The following is a 17,881-nucleotide window of genomic DNA, read 5'->3' on the forward strand; positions in this document are numbered from 1 at the left end:
AGTTACGTTTTTCCTTGGGTGCTTTATAAGTTAAAAACGAGCTTGTCTTTAGCGTTTGTTGCCTGAAAATAGAAGTAAAACTCCCATAAAGGTGTATGTTTTTTTTCTTTTAGAAAACTGACGTAAGACATTTAATGGTAGTGGTTTAAATTGCCACATAAGCCTTTCTCGTACTGACCGGAAGATGGCGACCGCGTGATACCGACTATGTTAACAATCAAATTTAGATGACCCTATTAATGCCGAATTCCTCAAACAAACCAAAATTATTGGACAAAATTTCGGGTACTTTTTTAAAGAAAGAGGGTGGAAAAGACACGTTTTTATCAGTTGATCTTTATGGTTATCAATTAATATTAAAGGCGGTGTCCTTTGTAGCGCCTGTTAATTAGTACCACTTAACACCTGAGTAGTTTAAATAACTAAAGGAAGTTGCATTGCTCAAGGTAAGGTAAACCAGGGATCCCAGTTTGTTTGAGATGGGGAAAACGATTATTTAAATGCCTTTTTGGGGGGCTAGTGTGTCTGTTCTGAAATCTCGAGTGAGTTGCTAAAATGTAAGCGGCACTCGTGGCTTCAAGATTTTCTTAAACAAGAGCTCGAAAGAAGTAGGATAGCGCTCACTTGTAGGCAAAATTAAGTGCGCATGTATGTATAGTATATTACAGTATTATCTCCAAACTGCTCCTTCTATGTAGAGAACGCCAGTTTATCACTAATACTCTACAGTACATTACGAACATTAATAAAAGCTGTTGTTGACTACAAAGCACGTTATTTTAGTTGTTCTGCCAGTTTATGAGCTTATTGTGTTTACGTTATTGTTATCATTCAAATGGGTAGCGAATATTATTTAACCCCTACCAGTGTTGAAGAAAGTCATTCCAAATTTGTGTTGGTTTAAATAGTAAGCAAAAATACATAAACGATCATATAAACGTGCGTTTTATAAAAATAATTTAAGACTAGAAATTTGCATTTACTTATGAGCCACACCTAAAGGGAAGTCGCATTGTCTGCAGTCTTACTGCTACATGCTTGTAATTATTAGATTGAAAAAGGCCCAGCCAACCAATAAACATCTTTTCGCTTAGAAATCAAATTTTCTAGAATATCCCAATAAACCACGATACATTTTGAGAACAAGTCTGCAGGCTACTCAAGTGGTCTTTAGGGGATACTTGGTACCCGTGGTACAGATAAATTTAGCAGTCAAATAATTGTCTCATCTCATTAGCTGCACCGCTTATCCTCAGTAGGGTCGCGGGGGTGCTGGAGCCCATCCCAGCAATCATCGGCAGTGGGCAGGGGACACCCTGAACTGGTTGCCAGCCAATCGCAGGGCATACAGGGATAGACAACTCACTCGCTCATTCACACCTAGGGACAATTTGGACCGGCCAATTCACCTGAAATGCATATTTTTGGAATGTGGGAGGAAACCGGAGTGCCCGGAGGAAACCCACGCAAGCACGGGGAGAACATACAAACTCCGCACAGGAAGTCTGGAGCTGGATTTGAACCCACACAGGAGGTTCCCATGACTTGAACTGTGCCGCACATGCGCTAACCACTCTGCGCTGCCGTCAAATAATTGTCTAACATTGTAAATTTATTTTGATTTATTATTGTTGTAATTTTAGATATTGCTGACATAGTATTGATCAATTGATAAAGTCAAGCTCTAGTCTCCCCACCAATACTTTTTGGAGACATGTTTACCGCTGCTGTATTGTGTTGAAATTTTAAACAAAAAAGACGCATGTAAAAAATATTCAGTTTTGCGTATTTTTTTTCAAATATAGCGTTAATGTGGTAAAAAAAGTATCATTATCAGGCTTTAGAACCATTTTTTTTTCATATCGGTAGGAAATAACTTATTGTGTGTCTCTCTCTAAAACATTTACAATTGCATACTGAATGTCTTAATCATAAATCAATAACCAGAGGATCGTATGCTTTTCATAATCCCTGATTCTCTCATAATTGGCCTGACGAACTCGTACGCACAGCCAGAAAAAATTGAGAACTAACTTGTTTGCGACTGCAGAACACCGACTTGAGGCCACTAAACTTGATTTTGTAAATATACCCACAGCAGAATTCCAGTGAACAACGTGACTTAATCAGTTTGCCACTGTCCGGAAAAGTAATTCTACACCGCAAAACTAAAATGTTGAACTAGATTTACCTGGACAAAACATTTTGGATCACCTATAACCGTCATGCTCTCTTTAGAATGTATATTGAACTTCAATGTTCAGTGTATGGACAGGGGTTTGCAAAATATCATTCTGTGTTTTTTGACAACCAGCAAACACAAAGTTTGTTGCTTGTTTGATGGAATTAGTCCTCCATCATGCATAAAGTTGGATTGTTATTGCACACATTTGTCATGCATATTATATGAACTGCATTTAACACTGATAGGCAGGGTATTGCTACATTTTACATTTTGTGAACTTTCTTCAGGCTTTTCGTTGAGGATACACAGTCCTGTGCTAAAACCACAACGCATCCTGTTATAGGAATACTGATATCAAGCAAATATCCTCAGAGTGAGAAATAACACTTTTAGATGTGGTAAAGCTTTCCATCCCACTCGGGGGGAAAACAGTCATCCATAGGAATATCTGAAAGAGATGGATCAACATGCTGCAAGACTTCAGGTCATGCTGAAGGCTGAACGGACTAAAGTAAGTGTCACTGACCATTTATCTCTCAAGGGAATTCCCTTGCTTATTTTTCTTTGCGCAGAGCACTCGTCTGCAACTGAAGATCAACCAGCTTGAAGCAGAGTTGAGACGCAGGGAGCAGAAAATTAACCACATGAAAGAGCGACTCAGTCATTTGTCTGACAGAAACAAGGAAAAAGGACTCTGTGAGAAGATCAGACTCCAATTGCAGTTTCTAGGTTCTGTGCTAAAATCGTATTTTCTCTGAAGCCATGGAGTTGCTAAACCCTCTTTCAGCGGGTCGAGGCAAAAGTGGCAAGTCCATCAAGTCAACCCAGTCCACTGCAAAGTAAACCTAACTCCGATAACTGTTTGGAAGTGCTTTGAAATGTCGTGCAAGTTTTTCTTCTTTGGACTATAGACGAGAGGAGGCGATGCTGCATCTGATGCTGGAGCGCAGAGAAGCAGAGCTGCGGGAAGCAATGAAGCTGCGACACAGCCTCACCACCTTGCTGCACGCTGTCAGAGTTGACATGGAGCAGGTGCTAAAAGAAAAGCCCGATCCAATAATTGGTTTTGCAACTACATATATGTCTTATAGTTACCTCCTGTGACTGAAATTTGGTTCTTGGCTTGTAACAAGGTTAATTCAAATAGTCAAATTCAAGCTAATATTTTGTGTCAGTTTGGGTGACAAAACTTGAAAGTAAGGTGTGTCATTTGAGGTTTCCTTAAAAAGATGTAAGTTATATATTTTCTCTAAGTATGTGTTAACAATGATCAACTGAGTTCAAAGAGCCCTTATGGTTTATTCTTAATTGTGGCTATCTGCTTTTATCTTAAATCAGAGCGTTCGGGGCAGAACACATTAGGTTCAAGGAAAGGAGGCTGAGGGATTGGTGGAGAGTGATTTCATGCTCGTCCCCGCATTTTTTTTTTTTATTTTTTTTTTTCAATTTTCAGTGAAACATAAAACTGTTGAAAGACAATTCCTGATTCTTAAGTTCTAACACCAACCCAAGCCCCCCAAAAGATTAAAAAAAAAGTTTATTCAAGCACATCTAAGAAATGCATGTACAGTGGAACCTCGGTTTTCAAACGCCTCTCAGTTCGAACAAATCTGAGTCCGACCAAAATTTTTGAGAAATTCTTGCTTCGCTGTTTGGTCAAAAAATTGGAGTTCGAAGGCCGGTAATGCGTGAGTGCGTACGCTAGGGTGCGATGCTGAGCGGCATACGGATGTAGATCGCTCTTTTTCTGACCAACTGTTATCGCGTGCGGACGTGCTTTGTTTTGCTTTCGCTTTTAATATGGTGTATGAAGTGTTTTAGCCCTTTTTATTTTTACACGTTCATGTTAGCGTAATCTTTCGTACGGAAGATTACGATAACGCGAATGTACGATTAGCCTGGGTTAGCTTTATGTTTACGTTGAACATTCAAGGTAAACATTCAGGGTGTTTGAACGGAGCGCCCTTTCCAATGAACCGCTCACCAATTGTTGTGGAGACCCGGGTGCTAAATGACTTGTAAACGACCTGATTTTTTTTATCTTTACACGTTCATGTTAACGTAATCTTTCGTACGGAAGATTACGATAACGCGAACGTACGATTAGCCTGGGTTAGCTTTATGTTTACGTTAAACATTCAGGGTGTTGGAACGGATTAAAACGATTTACATCATTTTTAATGGGAAAAATGATTTCGGTGATCGAACAAATTGGTTTTCGAACAGGGTTCTGGAACTGATTATGGTCGAGAACTGAGGTTCCACTGTAGTTGCAAGTGCATCATGGACAAGTTACCTAAGGCAGCAATCATGACTTTAAGCCAGGAGATGGCAGCAGAGGGTAGCAAAGTTTTAACTCAAGCACCCCACCTTTTATAGTTTAGAACTGCGACACATTGCCTCACTACCAGTGTCTAACTAATTCCCTTTCAGGTGCCAAACCTTTTCAGGCACAGCACAAAAAACATTAACTATTAATTAACAAAAAGAAAACATCTGTACAATCCAATGGAGTATATGTGTGTGTGTGTGTATATATATATATATATATATATATATATTATACACACACACACACACAAATAATCCACATATTTTTAAGGTTTCTCTAATTGCCATGCCAGTTTCTGCTTTTCTCTAGTGGACACAATATTAGGAAAAACATGGTAATGGTAATTCTTTCAAAATATCAACCATTTATTGCAAAGGAAATATCAAAAAGTAGTGGTAACCAGCTCCTTTATTTATAAATTGTGAATAGTATTCGTTTCGGGCTGAAAATAACGTAATTCATAGTTCTATTCCAGGGAATACGTTTTTATGAGATTTTAACGATTCCAGATGTTTCTATTGAGGAAAAAATGCGCCATGCTCAAATCTTCAGAAACTGTATTCTATTTTTATAATGGCACACATAATATGTCGGCATATTTTATCCAAACAAAAGTACATAAAATCTTGTTATCGCTAAATCCTAAAATTAGTCTCCAGTCTTGCGTGTGATGTTCATCTTAAGTTCGTTCTCTTTGGCGAATAGGAGAGTGTAGCGTGTCCCTTGATTGTCATTCATAGGGAATTTTGCCCCCAATGTCCTTCAATTTCTCCAAGTAACGGACTCTGCTTAATGGACCATGGATGTTTGTTTTCACCATGATCATCTTTACATGCTGCCATAACTCTGACTTATACCAAATACAACTTTTGAAAGAAATCCCACTTCTTTTTTAAAATTGATAGTGGTATTTTCTATCCAACAATATGGCAACCGGACAAGGAATGATTGGTGGGTGGAAATCCATTTGTGAGTAAATATTGAACAGTGTGGATTTCCTGGCACCTAAGTTCACCTACTATGCCCCTTTTACACTACACGGTTCTGAGTTTCCTTGTCTCATCAGGCCTTTTTTGGTTGTCCATTATGAAAAAGTAACCAGTTCTTAATCCCTGGGAGCCCGGCCTTAGATACACTCTCTGTTGAGGTTCTATAACCCGGACTGGGGACTTAAAATGTCTCGTGCGTCACTGCAGACTACTCATTGGTGGGCTACGTTGCCACACTGCTGATCAATGATTGTTCAGAGAGGGCAATAGAGAAACTGTTAGAGAAACTATTTTGACATTATTGCTACCGCACAAAATTCTGACTAGATGCTGTGTTTCCTAACTACCACGTGTTAGTGTGCTTCTCATTCGCGCCAAATATGAGGCTGATGAGAAGTCAAGACTCAGAACTGATCTATAATGGAAAAGGTACAGTACCTGGGGAGAGGCAGCGAGCAAGGTGAGGAAGGCCAGAACCATGTAGTGGAAAAAGGGCTTTATTAACCCCCACATAGAATTTGAAAGGCCTTAGGGATTAGTTTCTGTTTGATCTAAATGATTGCGGTTGTTATGATTGTTTTCTTTTGAGACCTTGGCAAACTCTGAGGACATTGAGAGTGGATCTACGGATGGAACCAAAAGTTTAACTCAAACTGAGGCAGCGCTTGGTGACCATGTGACCGGAGGTGTGGTTCAGAGTTGGAAAAGTGTGCAACGAAGCCTGATTGACCTTCGATGTGAGAATGACAAACACTGAGCATGACCGTCAACTAATTGCGTCCTCCTGGGAATTTTGACACCTTGATAAGATTAAAAATTGTCATTGTTTGACTGTCTTTAAGACACCTAATTTGCATTGCCATCTGGTTTTCAGGCCAATCTGGTGGTGGCACTGACCAGGACAAACTTTTGGCTCAGCTTGAAATGGAACTGAAAGAAAGCCGAGAAATTGTTATTTTACAACAACAAATGCTACAGGTAGACTCTGACACACGTCCAAACTGTTGACTTGCACATCTGTTCATTTTAGGCCACACAGTAAAATAACCACCAGTGTCGATGAAGCACTTACAGTGAATTTTTACACTTCCCCAGTGAACATATATTCCTTATCCATATAAAATGTACACTGAGCAAAGTTATATTTTCAGAGAATTTCACCCTTAATGAGTTATTTTTTACAATTCACTGCACTATGGAGTCGTTGGTGTCGTTAAAATTCAACACTGAAGAGTTCAGAGTTCAAACACACCATTTGCGGTTTCACAATTTTATTTAACCACTTAATTGTTTTTAAACAAACTCTTAAGTGTTAAATATATTTAGGTTTATGACTCGATAACAAATTTGTTCATTGCTCAATACAAATTTATTTTGGGTAAACATCGTTTCAACTGCATGTGATCAGTGGGCCCCCTTTTCAGCCCAAGAGTTTTCCACCCAAAGGCAGCCCATTTAGAAGAGGAATTTGAATGAATTGAACAGCAGTGAGCTCTTATGATGAATTTTTATTGGGAAAAATCTCAGGTATATGTTGACAAGTTAACAGAAAACACTTTACCATTTGAATTCAAAGGAAAATTACATAAAGATTGATATAAATGAAAACATAATTACCTGTGTACATGTGATTTTTTTTTTTTTTTTACCACTGAGAGGCACTGAATAATACACACTGTGCCTTTAAGTGCAGCTCTGGCAGATTATCAGTTGATTTATTACTGATTTATGTCCATATTAATATTTTCATTTGTTGATCCTTTTATGTAGGGATTTAAAAAAGCTATATTTGAGGTTTAGTCATGTTTTTTTGGATAGCCCTTTATCGCAAGAAGTTTCAAAGGAAGACCGCTTTTACGGCATCCCCTGATCTTGAACCTACATTCGGGGAAAGAACAAGGAAACCTTTTGAAGGGGGCACACATGCAGTGTAATGTTTTTGTGGAAAACACTATCTGGCCCAACAACATTCAGACCCTAGCTCTGTCGGCCCCCAAGTAAATTGAGTTTGAGACATGAGAATTTCCATTTTGGTGTACATCAGTATATGAAGGCCTCAAAAAGTTCCTGAGACAGTGAGCTTCTCAACCCAGTTTTCACACATTTTTTAGCAAGAAGCTTTGTTCAAATTTAACCCGAGTACAGAAAAGGCTTAACAGGAATTAGTATGACAGCCCAGTGACATGGTAGGCATCTGTTAGGAGCTTATATTGTGGAGAGGACCTGCTCGTTGTTTCCTTTTCAAAGATTTTTATTTCATCACTGGATTATTTTTTTCAATATTTCTTGCATCCCCCCCTCATTTTTTTCCCTCCTGTTTCTCATTTCCCTTGCGTTCTTTTGATTCTTTTTAGCCTTTTACTTTTTTTCTTATTGTTTCTCCTTTTTTCTCTTTTTGCCTCTATTTTATTTTTTTCAGTTTCCTTTTTAATTTTGTCCTTTTTTAGCATTATTTGTCCTCCAAAAGTAATTTAGTGCTTAATGTTACAAAATAGTTTTAAATATATGGATAAAACAAAAACAATCCGAAGAGACTTTTGGGAGTCAAAAAAGCTGCCTGTTTTTAGTAAGCCAGGCGGAAAGAGACGCTTCTCAAAAAGAGACGTAATTCTCATCACTATGAGCTCATTTGGGTGTGAAAAGCTACCTGGTAAAGGGAGCAAAATTCACTCCTAAATTCTGCAAACAACACGCATCCGGGGGGGAAACAGATGATGGGCAAAAAGTGCAAGATGAGTGAAGTTAATGATATCAGTCCTTTTAACACGTTTTTTTTCCTTTTCCTGGCCTTCTCAGCTCGCCTTAGCACCTTTTTGCCCTCCATCGTACCTGACTTGTATCATTCCTACTGTTCTGTGTTCATTTTACCGCTACAGAAAAGAAGAGTGGTTGTGGGCCAAACTAACTTAAAATTTGGGAGGGAAGGATTCCCCCAGAAGGTAAAACTTGCCTCATCTGTTGCGCTGATTGTGGGCAAATGCTTGACAAACGGGTTACACCCAACTAACAGAAAATATAATTCAAGGATCATTTGTGAATCTGTCAATTTCATTAAGAGGTGGTAAGTTCGAAGTAGGAACGGCTGAGCGGACCTCTCTAACCCAAACACTGGAGGTTATTCTGTTCCCTTTTACTCTGTCCATCGTTGGAAGAACACCAAAGGAGATGAAACGCTTTGACAATGCATTTTTACCTCTGGTAAATTTGTACTATTTTATTTTTTAGGACAGCCTTCAATCCTCCATCCCATTTGAACTGACAAATTCTTACTTTTTGGAAGACTGGGAGAATCTGCAAATGCACTGGGCGGTCTTCAAACAACAGCAACGGACCTTTGAGAAGGAGAGACATTCCTTCACCGAAGCTGCCATTCGATTGGGTCGTGAGGTGAGACTGTTTAGAGTTCACAAAAAATGCTTTGGAGTCGTCTGCAAATTAAGGTTTTGTTATCAACAGCGTCTTGACTTTGAGAATCAGAAGGGCTCTCTTTTGAAGCAGCAGTATTTAGCAGATTCACCTTTGCCTGGTAAAATAGCAGCACGTGACTCAATCGACTGTAGTGATCTTTCTGGTAGGTTGAAAGGTATGTGGTTAAACTTAAGATGGCTACCGTATTAACACAGCTAATTTCTGTCTACCACAAAATGTGCCTTTCTGATTTGTGACCTTCGTATGTGTTTAAATTCTTAAAGTAATAATTCATTGTGGTGGATTGTTTCCATTAAGTGACATTAAATAGTGACTTTTCTGTAGGTGGCTCACGCAACTCCATATTTCTAGTAATCATAAAATTGTGTTTACTAGTTCTAAACAAGCATAGTTTTGGTCTTTATTTGAAGCTTTTAGTAACAAAGCTGCTATCAAATTCACAGCAATGAGTTCTGACTCCAAATTTCCCAGGTTTGGGGCCTGCTAGCATATCTGGCTGTGTTCCAATTTCTCCATCTTCCACCGAATCCAGCCCCGTGAATGTTTCGGGGTGTCATCGAGGCAGAATTCTAACACCCAAGACTCCCGAGCTTTATGCTGCCATCAACATGTCTTACAAACACTGATCAGACGAGTACATCTTAATTGGTAAGGCTTGAAGAAATTTTCATAGGCAAAGTATGTAGGCGCCTTAAATACAATTTGCCTGCAGGACTTTCTTCTAAATATATCGAAAGATAGTGTTTGCCAACAAAAATGAGCTGAATTAATCAGTTTGATTGAGACAGTTTAAAATGATAAACTGGCTGAATGAATGAAATGTTTTGATTGAATGTGTACTTTTGCAATGAAGTTTACCCGATGTTATATTGTTTGTGTATACGCTTGAATGCCAAAATGACCATGATGATGTCCATAATGTTACAATGTTCTTGTTTCTCTAGAGCCAATGGTAAAACAGCTCAGTGAGATGTGATTGTGCAACTCTTTCTTTGCATTGCTCATTTTGATGATATTTTAAATTGTGCATGTGTTTAAAATAAAAGTACATCTATCAATTGTGCATTCGGTTTTTAAAGACAAACAGCATGCTGTGTTGAATTAAAGCTACTCTTGTGAATAGCAGAAGTAGTGAATATTTCAGTAAAGTACATTTGAAAATATGGTATACAGTATAACCCTGAGCAAAAAGTATGGAATCAGCCCTCACTCGGACATTTTATTCTGTAGAAAAAACCTGATCACAAACATGAAACAATGGGAAGGTCATCCCAAAGTGCAAAATGTTGCCATTCAGAAATACTGAGAGATTAAGAAAAAACATGGAAATGGTTAGTAAATGTTACTTTTTTGGAGTAAGTGCAGGGAAATGAATATGGAATTATTTAGTCCTGCAGAAAACAAATATAGAATCATCAAAAACAAAGTCAATCAAACCTTATCACTAGTATTTAGTTGCATCCGTAGAATTCGATTTGATTTAATTTTTGTGTTCAAAGTACTGCATGGAATGATCGATGTGCCTTTTGATCAATTTTTTGAGTTCTGTCGTGTTGATGGTTTACGTGGTCACAGATATAAGTTACGAGTGCCTAGACCTACCAGCAACTTGCACGGAAACTTTATTTCTTTCAGGATACCAAAAATTTGGAATTTTTTGCCTGACCGGGTTATTAGTGCAAATACGGTGCAAACCTTTAAGCAAAGGTTGGCAGAAACAGATCTGTCAAATTTCCTTAGGGGAGGGGGCGTAAGGTGACCATATTTGGCCATGCTCACTCTCAGCATTAGTTTTTCTTTTTGTGTCATGTTTTGATTAATGTATCCAACAATACCTTCAATAAACATTTCATCACGTTGAGCTTTTATAACAGCTTGCAGTCCCTGAGGCATAGACTTAATAAGTGACAAACGATATTCCTCATTTATCTGGTGACAACTCATTGATTGCAGTTGCCAGATCATCTTTGGTGGTCAGAGCCTTGCTGTGGACTACTTTATTTTTGCAATTTCCACCACAGGTTTTCAATTGAGTCAAGACCTGAACCATTTGCAGGCCATGACATTGAGCGGATGTGTCTTTCTCCAAGGAATGCATAGACAGTTTTTGTTCTGTGGCATGATGTATTGTTATCTCGGAAAATGATTTCATCACCCCCAAACATTTTTTTTAATTGAAAGAATAAGAAAACTCCCCAATGTCAATTTGTGCATTTATTTCTTTAGTCAGTCCTCTTTGTACATCTCAGTTCTGTCACATACATTGACTCCAATTTCCTCCCATTTCCTTCATTTGTCTTGATGTGCATTTTCTGTTTGAAAGACATATGGCCTTTAGTTGTTTGGCTTGATGCCTACAGGTCGTCCTTGGCCTACTAGTATGCTTGACTTTAGCAACCTTCCCATGCTCTTTGTACTTGTTCCAAATCTTCGATACAGCTGACTGTGAACAGTCTATATCTTTGGTAACTATACAAGTAGAATTACCTTCCTGAAGAAGTTTGACAATCCTGTCTTTGGTCTCAAGAGACATCTCTTGTTGGACCCATGATTCTTGCCAATCCGCTTAGTCCAGGAGCCCTCCAAGGTGTGATGGCTGCAGTTTTTCACTGCTGATTTACGAGCAGACTTAATCTAAGCCAGGTGCCCAATTACGGAAAGGAAATTGACTGGGTGTACCTGTTTTTGTACTCAAAATGCACTGATTCCATATTTACATCCCTTCACTTGCTCTACAAGTCTACAATAATTACATTGAACATTGCAATTATTTTTCTTAATTTCCTTTGGTGTTTCTGAATGCCAATACGTTGCACTTTGGAGTGACCCTACGATTGTTTCATATTTTTGAATTTGAATTTTTTTTTCTACATAATAAAATATCTGTGTGAAGGGTTGTCCAAGACTGAGTCCATACTTTTTGCCAGGGGTTGTATAGCTGCTAATCGTTGACATGTTGTCCTACCCATCTACTACTACTACTACATCTTACTCCAAAGGTGAAAATATGCATTTTTCTTCCTGACCTGTGTGCATCTGTCTGTTTGATTAAACCTTTTTTATTTCAGGTTATGGGAATGTCACTTCTGAGAGATTGAAGGGGTGTTGAAGTGATTGTTATTATTTACCAACGCATTGTCGTCCATTCACGCTTGCACTACTATAATTTCCCTCTATAAGGCTGACCTCTAACAAAATCCATCTGTAACCTTGCCTCTCTTTACCTTTCCGACCTCCTTCATACTGCCACTCCATACCGCATTCTCAGATCTTCCCCCTCCTTCTCCTTTGCCAGTCCCGGTCCCATTGGGAGCAGAGCTTTCAGCAGCACTGGAACTTGTTGCCATCTTGCCTCCGAAATTCCGCTACCCTGTTCATCTTCAAATCCAGAATCAAAATGCATCTCTTCCAACTTGCTTACCCATAATAAACTGCATCTCATGCTCCCTCTATTTTTCTTCAAAAGTACCGTTTTTTTATATTACCCGCTTTATTGTAATTTTATGGTATGTGTACAGTGACCTTGGATTTCCTGGAAGGTCTATTTGAATAAAATGTATTATTCTATAACTGCATTATTTTAAAAAAATGCCCTATGTAGCATCAAATCATAGTTGCTAACAATTGGTTAAAACATCAATTCAAGCACAAGCATAAATACATTGGGAATATCCAAGCATTGTTTCAGCACCACATGTCAAATAATTCACCTTGTTGGGATAGACTCACTAAGAAAATAGGTGAATAGTGTATTTTCACATAAAATGTAATTGGTTTGTTGTTAAAATAAAACCTGTACTGTTGGTGTGATCTTGCCTATGGTTTAATAGTGCCTTCTGAACCAAAAGAAGAGGGCCTTTAAAAATGGTGATCAGCAGGAGCTAAAACGAGTACAGAAGGAGCTCAAAGTCCAGCTCCGGAAAGGGAAGGAGCAGTACAGGAGGAAGTTGGAGAAAAAGCTGCAGAACAACAACATGAAGGAGGTTTGGGAAGGGATGAAAACAATTACTGGCTGCAGCACCAAGCAGGGTGTGGCTGTGGATATAGATGTGGGGCGAGTCAACCAGTTGAACAACTTTTTCAACAGGTTTGACCACTCTGCCTCATCCTCACCCCTGAGTAATGCAGCTGTCCTTCCCCCTCCCCCTCTGGACACTAGCATGGAAGACATCCCCCCACTAAAAATAACTTCAGCCCAGGTGTGTGGAGAGCTGAGAGACTACGAACCAGCAAGGCAGCTGGTCCGGATGGAGTATCCCCCCGACTGCTGAAAGCCTGTGCGTCTGAGCTGGGAGACCCTCTACAGCGCATCTTCAACCTGAGCCTTGAACAGGGGAGGGTCCCTCAGCTGTGGAAAACATCCTGCATCATCCCAGTCCCAAAGAAATCAAGAACTGAGGAACTCAACGACTTCAGGCCGGTCGCCCTGACATCACATGTGATGAAGACCATGGAGCGGCTGCTGCTGCACCACCTGGGGCTACAGGTCCGTCACGCCATCGACCCACTGCAATTTGCTTACCAGGAGAAGGTGGGAGTGGAGGATGCTATAATATACATGTTACACCGATCCCTCTCTCACCTGGATAGGGCTAAGGGGGCTGTGAGGATTACATTTTTGGACTTCTCCAGTGCCTTCAATACCATACAGCCTCTGCTACTGAGTAGGAAACTGACAGAGATGGGAGTTAGCTCACACCTTATAGAATGGATTACTGACTACCTGACAGGCAGACCCCAGTATGTGAAACGGGGGCTGTACATCGGACACTGTGGTTAGCAGCACAGGATCTCCGCAGGGGACCGTGCTCTCTCTGTTTCTATTCACTCTATATACATCGGACTTTAAGTACAACTCTGAGTCCTGCCATGTGCAAAAGTTTGCTGACAACACTGCGATCGTGGGATGTATCAGAAATGGGCAGGAGGAGAAGTACAGGAAATTGATTCAGGACTTTGTCTGATGGAGCGACGCAAACCACCTGCACCTGAACACCACCAAGACCAGGGAGATGGTGGTGGACTTCAGGAGAACCAGAACTCACCCGGTTCCTGTAACCATCAAAGGAGAATGTGTAGAATTTGTCCAGACCTACAAATACCTGGGTGTGCAGCTGGACAACAAACTGGACTGGACTGCCAACACAGAAGCTCTATGTAGGAAAGGGCAAAGCCGACTTTACTTCCTCAGAAGGCTGGCCTCCTTCAAAATCTGCAAAAAGCTCCTGAAAATATTCTATGAGACAGTAGTGGCAAGCGCCCTCTTCTATGCGACAGCGTGTTGGGGAGGCAGCGTCAAGAAGAAGGATGCCTCTCGTCTCAATAAACTGGCTAGGAAAGCGAGCTCTGTTGTGGGCAAAGAGCTGGACAGCCTAACAACAGTAGATGAGAGACTGGCACTGGACAAGCTGCGGTCAATCATGGACAATCCATCGCATCCACTACACAGCATTATCTCCAGACAGAAGAGCAGTTTCAGCGACAGACTGCTGTCACTGTCTTGTTCCACGGACAGACTGAAGAGATCTTTTCTTCCTCATGCCATGAGGCTCTTTAACTCTACCCGGCAGAGTAAAAGCCCACAGTAAACCACACCACCTACATTGCATATTACCGAATCTCATTGCAATATGTATTCTGTGTAGCACTATTTAGTTATCCTATATAACACGCTACAGTGGGCATTTGCACGTCACACTGGGTATTTGTATATTGTATTCTTTTTGCTTTATTATTGTATTGTTCTCAGCTCAGGGATGCTGCTGGAAATGTGAATTTCCCTTCGGGGATGAATAAAGTATCTGTCTAATAAAGTTTCAATCTGAAGTATTTGAAAATACAGCTGAAAACTTTTAACGGGACTGTGTATTATGTGCTCCATAATTGTTGCTGTATTGTGTCGTGCAACAAAACCCACAAAGATAATACAACCTACGAGACTCAAAGTGACCCAACAGCATAATTTTTCCTTTTTATCCAAACTTATTGCAATGCCTCTGTTTTCAGGAACACAGATCAGCAAGATGTCAGGTTCCTAATAAGCGAGGCTCATTATGTAAAATAAATGCAAAATTCTTGACTTACAATTATACTTAGAAATGCATTTTTAAATATTTTTGATTCATAAAAATGAATGGTGTTTTCAAAAAAGCTAAAAATAAATGTGTTCAAAGCAACATCATTCATTTTTACACACCATTGTCACGCACACGTCTGCACAATCATTGATTTGACTTATCAAAACGAACATGTCGAACAAGCCGTTATTGCTCTGTTGCCATAGTGACGACGCATTTACAGGTTTTTGTTCAGAAACGGTAACGTTTACATTTTTGGTTGCAGCTTGTTGCTCTCTGTAGGGTGAACTTTTTTTCACGTGTTCATGTAAACTTGTCAGAACAGCAGACAACTTTACCACACAAATGACAACAGGCACTGTCCTTTTCTGTTGTTGAAAAAAAGTCCTCACTCCGCTTCCTCTTGGGTGTTTCTTCTGCCTGGCAGGCAAGATGCAGCAGCAGGTCATGTAGGGAGAGGTGCTAAAAGTTGTTCTGTCAGTCACAAGAACAGACATAAACTTAAGAGTGGCCGAGTGTTGTGTATGTAGTAGGATTGTAGTAGATTCAAGATAGGCACGGGCGGTACATTCATAGAGCGTTTACTTAACTTCTTCCTCTGTAGTTCTCAAGCACAAGTACAAGGCTGCAGGAAGGGGAGTGTATTACACGACACCACATATTCCCTTTTTGTGAGAATAGGACACAAACAGTAGCATTAATCTGAAATACGCAATAACTCTTCGGTAAGTATGAGCTTATAAAAAACATACATTTCAATATTCATTACCAGATTAGAGGTAAATATCAAAGGTAAACAATATTGTAAGGAACTATACTGTCAATATCAGTAAGCAAAAGTGTGTAAACCTTGTAAACATAGGCAGACTGTATCACACCATAAACAAACATGACAATTTTTAAAACAATGAACATTCATCATGTCTTTTTTTTTTTTTTGAACATCACATCTTTTCTGTATCCTTTTTTTTAAGTCACATAATCTTGAAGCCATGCAGGAGCATGTCGTATTCTCTGTGCACTCGGAGAGGGATGTGGTGAGGGCACAGTTTCAGGTGGCTCAGCACCTTGGTTGCCTGGCAGGAGGCAAGCATCAGCATCAGCAGGCTGTGGCGCTGAAGCAGCAGCACAGGTGGAAGAATGGGCAAGGTGGAAAGCATTCCACACCTTTCCATCAGAGAGCAGATAAGTGGCTGGACCCTTTTGGGCTACCACAGTCAGTGGCTTGGTGAACTTTGAGTGTCCTTTGGCAATGATTCCAGGTTTGCGGATGCGAACCGCAGAGCCAATCTGGAAGCTGGGTGATTTTGCACCGCGACGTTTGTCGGTGTATCGTTTGGACTTCCATTGTTTGTTTTGTAGCATGTTGCCTTTGTCAGCAGTGGGACGCATGGAGTGAAGACCTGTGATGTGAAGCTTTGTATTCAGTGGTCTACCATGCAACAGTTCAGCAGGGGACACTGAAGTCACGGCATGTGGTGTGGCTCTGTAAGTGTGTAAAAACTCAGTGAAGAAGGCTTTCAGTGGTTTACCTTCGATGTTGGCTGTTTGTAAACAGTCCTTGAAGACTGTTGAAACGCTCTATTTCACAGTTGGCCTGTGGATAGTACACAGAGCTGCGACAGTGTGTGATGTTCCTGTCACTAAGGGATGCTTCAAACTCGGTCGACACGAACTGAGGGCCATTGTCAGTGACAATTTCCTGTGGATTACCTTCTCTGCTAAACACAGTGGAAAGAAAAGTCATAACAGAGTCAGAAATAACATTTGAGCAGAAGGCAATCTCGGGCCATCGGCTGTAATAGTCAATGAGGGTGATGGCGAAGCGGCAATCAGCAGGCGCAGAGTGAATAGGACCAACAATGTCCACAGCAACCTTTTCCCAGGCAGCAGTTGGGGTAGGCACAGGCTGTAACGGGGCAGTACGTGTGGTTGCGGTTTTGTCATGCTGCAAGCAGGTAGTGCATGATTTGATGGCGAGCTCAACGCGAGAATCCATTCCAGGCCACCAGTACAAGTCTCTCAGTCTTTGTTTTGTGCGGACAATCCCTTGGTGTGTAGCATGAGCAAGTTGGATCATTTTTTTCTGTAGCTGTTGTGGTATCACAACACAATGACTGCCACGCACAATGACACTGTTCTGCACGACAAGCTCATTTTGCACACGGAAGTATGGCACGATAAGGGGGTCAAGGCCTTTGGCAGTACGAGGCCATCCCTTCTGCATGTAGTGTCGCACCTTCTGTAGCACCAGACATTCCTCACACGCACTGGAGAGCTCATCAGCAGTGACTGCAGCAAAATCAGGAGACACAGCAGCCACCATCTCCAACTCCATCTCCTCGTGGTCGTCTGTGATGGTTAGAGGCAAACGTGACAAGCAATCTGCTTTTGTATTCATTTCCAGTTTCGTCAGCTCCTCCGACACCTTGTCACGCACGGCATATGGGAGTCTGTGTAGCTTTTGCTGGACTAGAGGCACGTCAGCACGCACTTTAACTTTGTGTATAAAACCTGTAGCAACGCCTAAAGCATTTGTAGTGTTGACAGTGTGACTAATCTCCGATGCGGCAGGTGTTGCAATCTGCCCATCTTGTATGTGAAGGCGAAGTGCAGTGAACAGGTCCATTCCCAGTAGTGGAGTACCGTCAGGAACTATCTAGAAATCAGTATGTGCACTCTGGTTGCAGTATGTAGCAGTAAGTTGAAGACAGCCCAACACTGGAATTGGCTTCTTCATGTAGGTCACCAGGCGTGCAGTAGGCTTGGAGAGAGGCACGTGCATGAATGAATGTCTGTAAATTCTCTCTGGCAGAATTGAGACTGCTGAATCAGTGTCCACAAGCAGGTCAGTAGTAATTGACTGTTC

The 17,881-nt window shown here is 40.6% G+C and overlaps 1 protein-coding gene across 7 annotated transcripts; it reads left to right on the forward strand.

Annotated features, from left to right (window-relative positions):
• Positions 1–214: 214 nt before the first annotated feature.
• On the forward strand, positions 215–12,387 carry LOC148361725 (afadin- and alpha-actinin-binding protein). Of its 7 annotated transcripts, none has more exons than XM_088343185.1 (11): positions 215–446; positions 2,473–2,696; positions 2,758–2,881; positions 2,946–3,024; positions 3,097–3,217; positions 6,096–6,243; positions 6,381–6,484; positions 8,732–8,893; positions 8,963–9,089; positions 9,407–9,583; positions 12,204–12,387. In XM_088343185.1, exons 2-10 carry the CDS (start codon positions 2,643–2,645, stop codon positions 9,559–9,561), a joined length of 1,074 nt encoding a protein of 357 aa, XP_088199311.1. In that variant the 5' UTR covers positions 215–446; positions 2,473–2,642; the 3' UTR covers positions 9,562–9,583; positions 12,204–12,387. The 7 variants fall into 7 exon arrangements, with proteins under 7 accessions (XP_088199311.1, XP_088199309.1, XP_088199310.1 ...); XM_088343183.1 differs by having other exon boundaries at positions 12,231–12,387; XM_088343184.1 differs by lacking the exon at positions 12,204–12,387 and adding an exon at positions 12,004–12,161.
• The last annotated feature ends 5,494 nt before the right edge of the window (positions 12,388–17,881 follow it).

Source organism: Urocampus carinirostris, chromosome 8 (genome assembly GCF_059441175.1).
Source record: "Urocampus carinirostris isolate Australia breed hairy pipefish chromosome 8, RoL_Ucar_1.0, whole genome shotgun sequence".
Classification (NCBI taxonomy): domain Eukaryota; kingdom Metazoa; phylum Chordata; class Actinopteri; order Syngnathiformes; family Syngnathidae; genus Urocampus; species Urocampus carinirostris.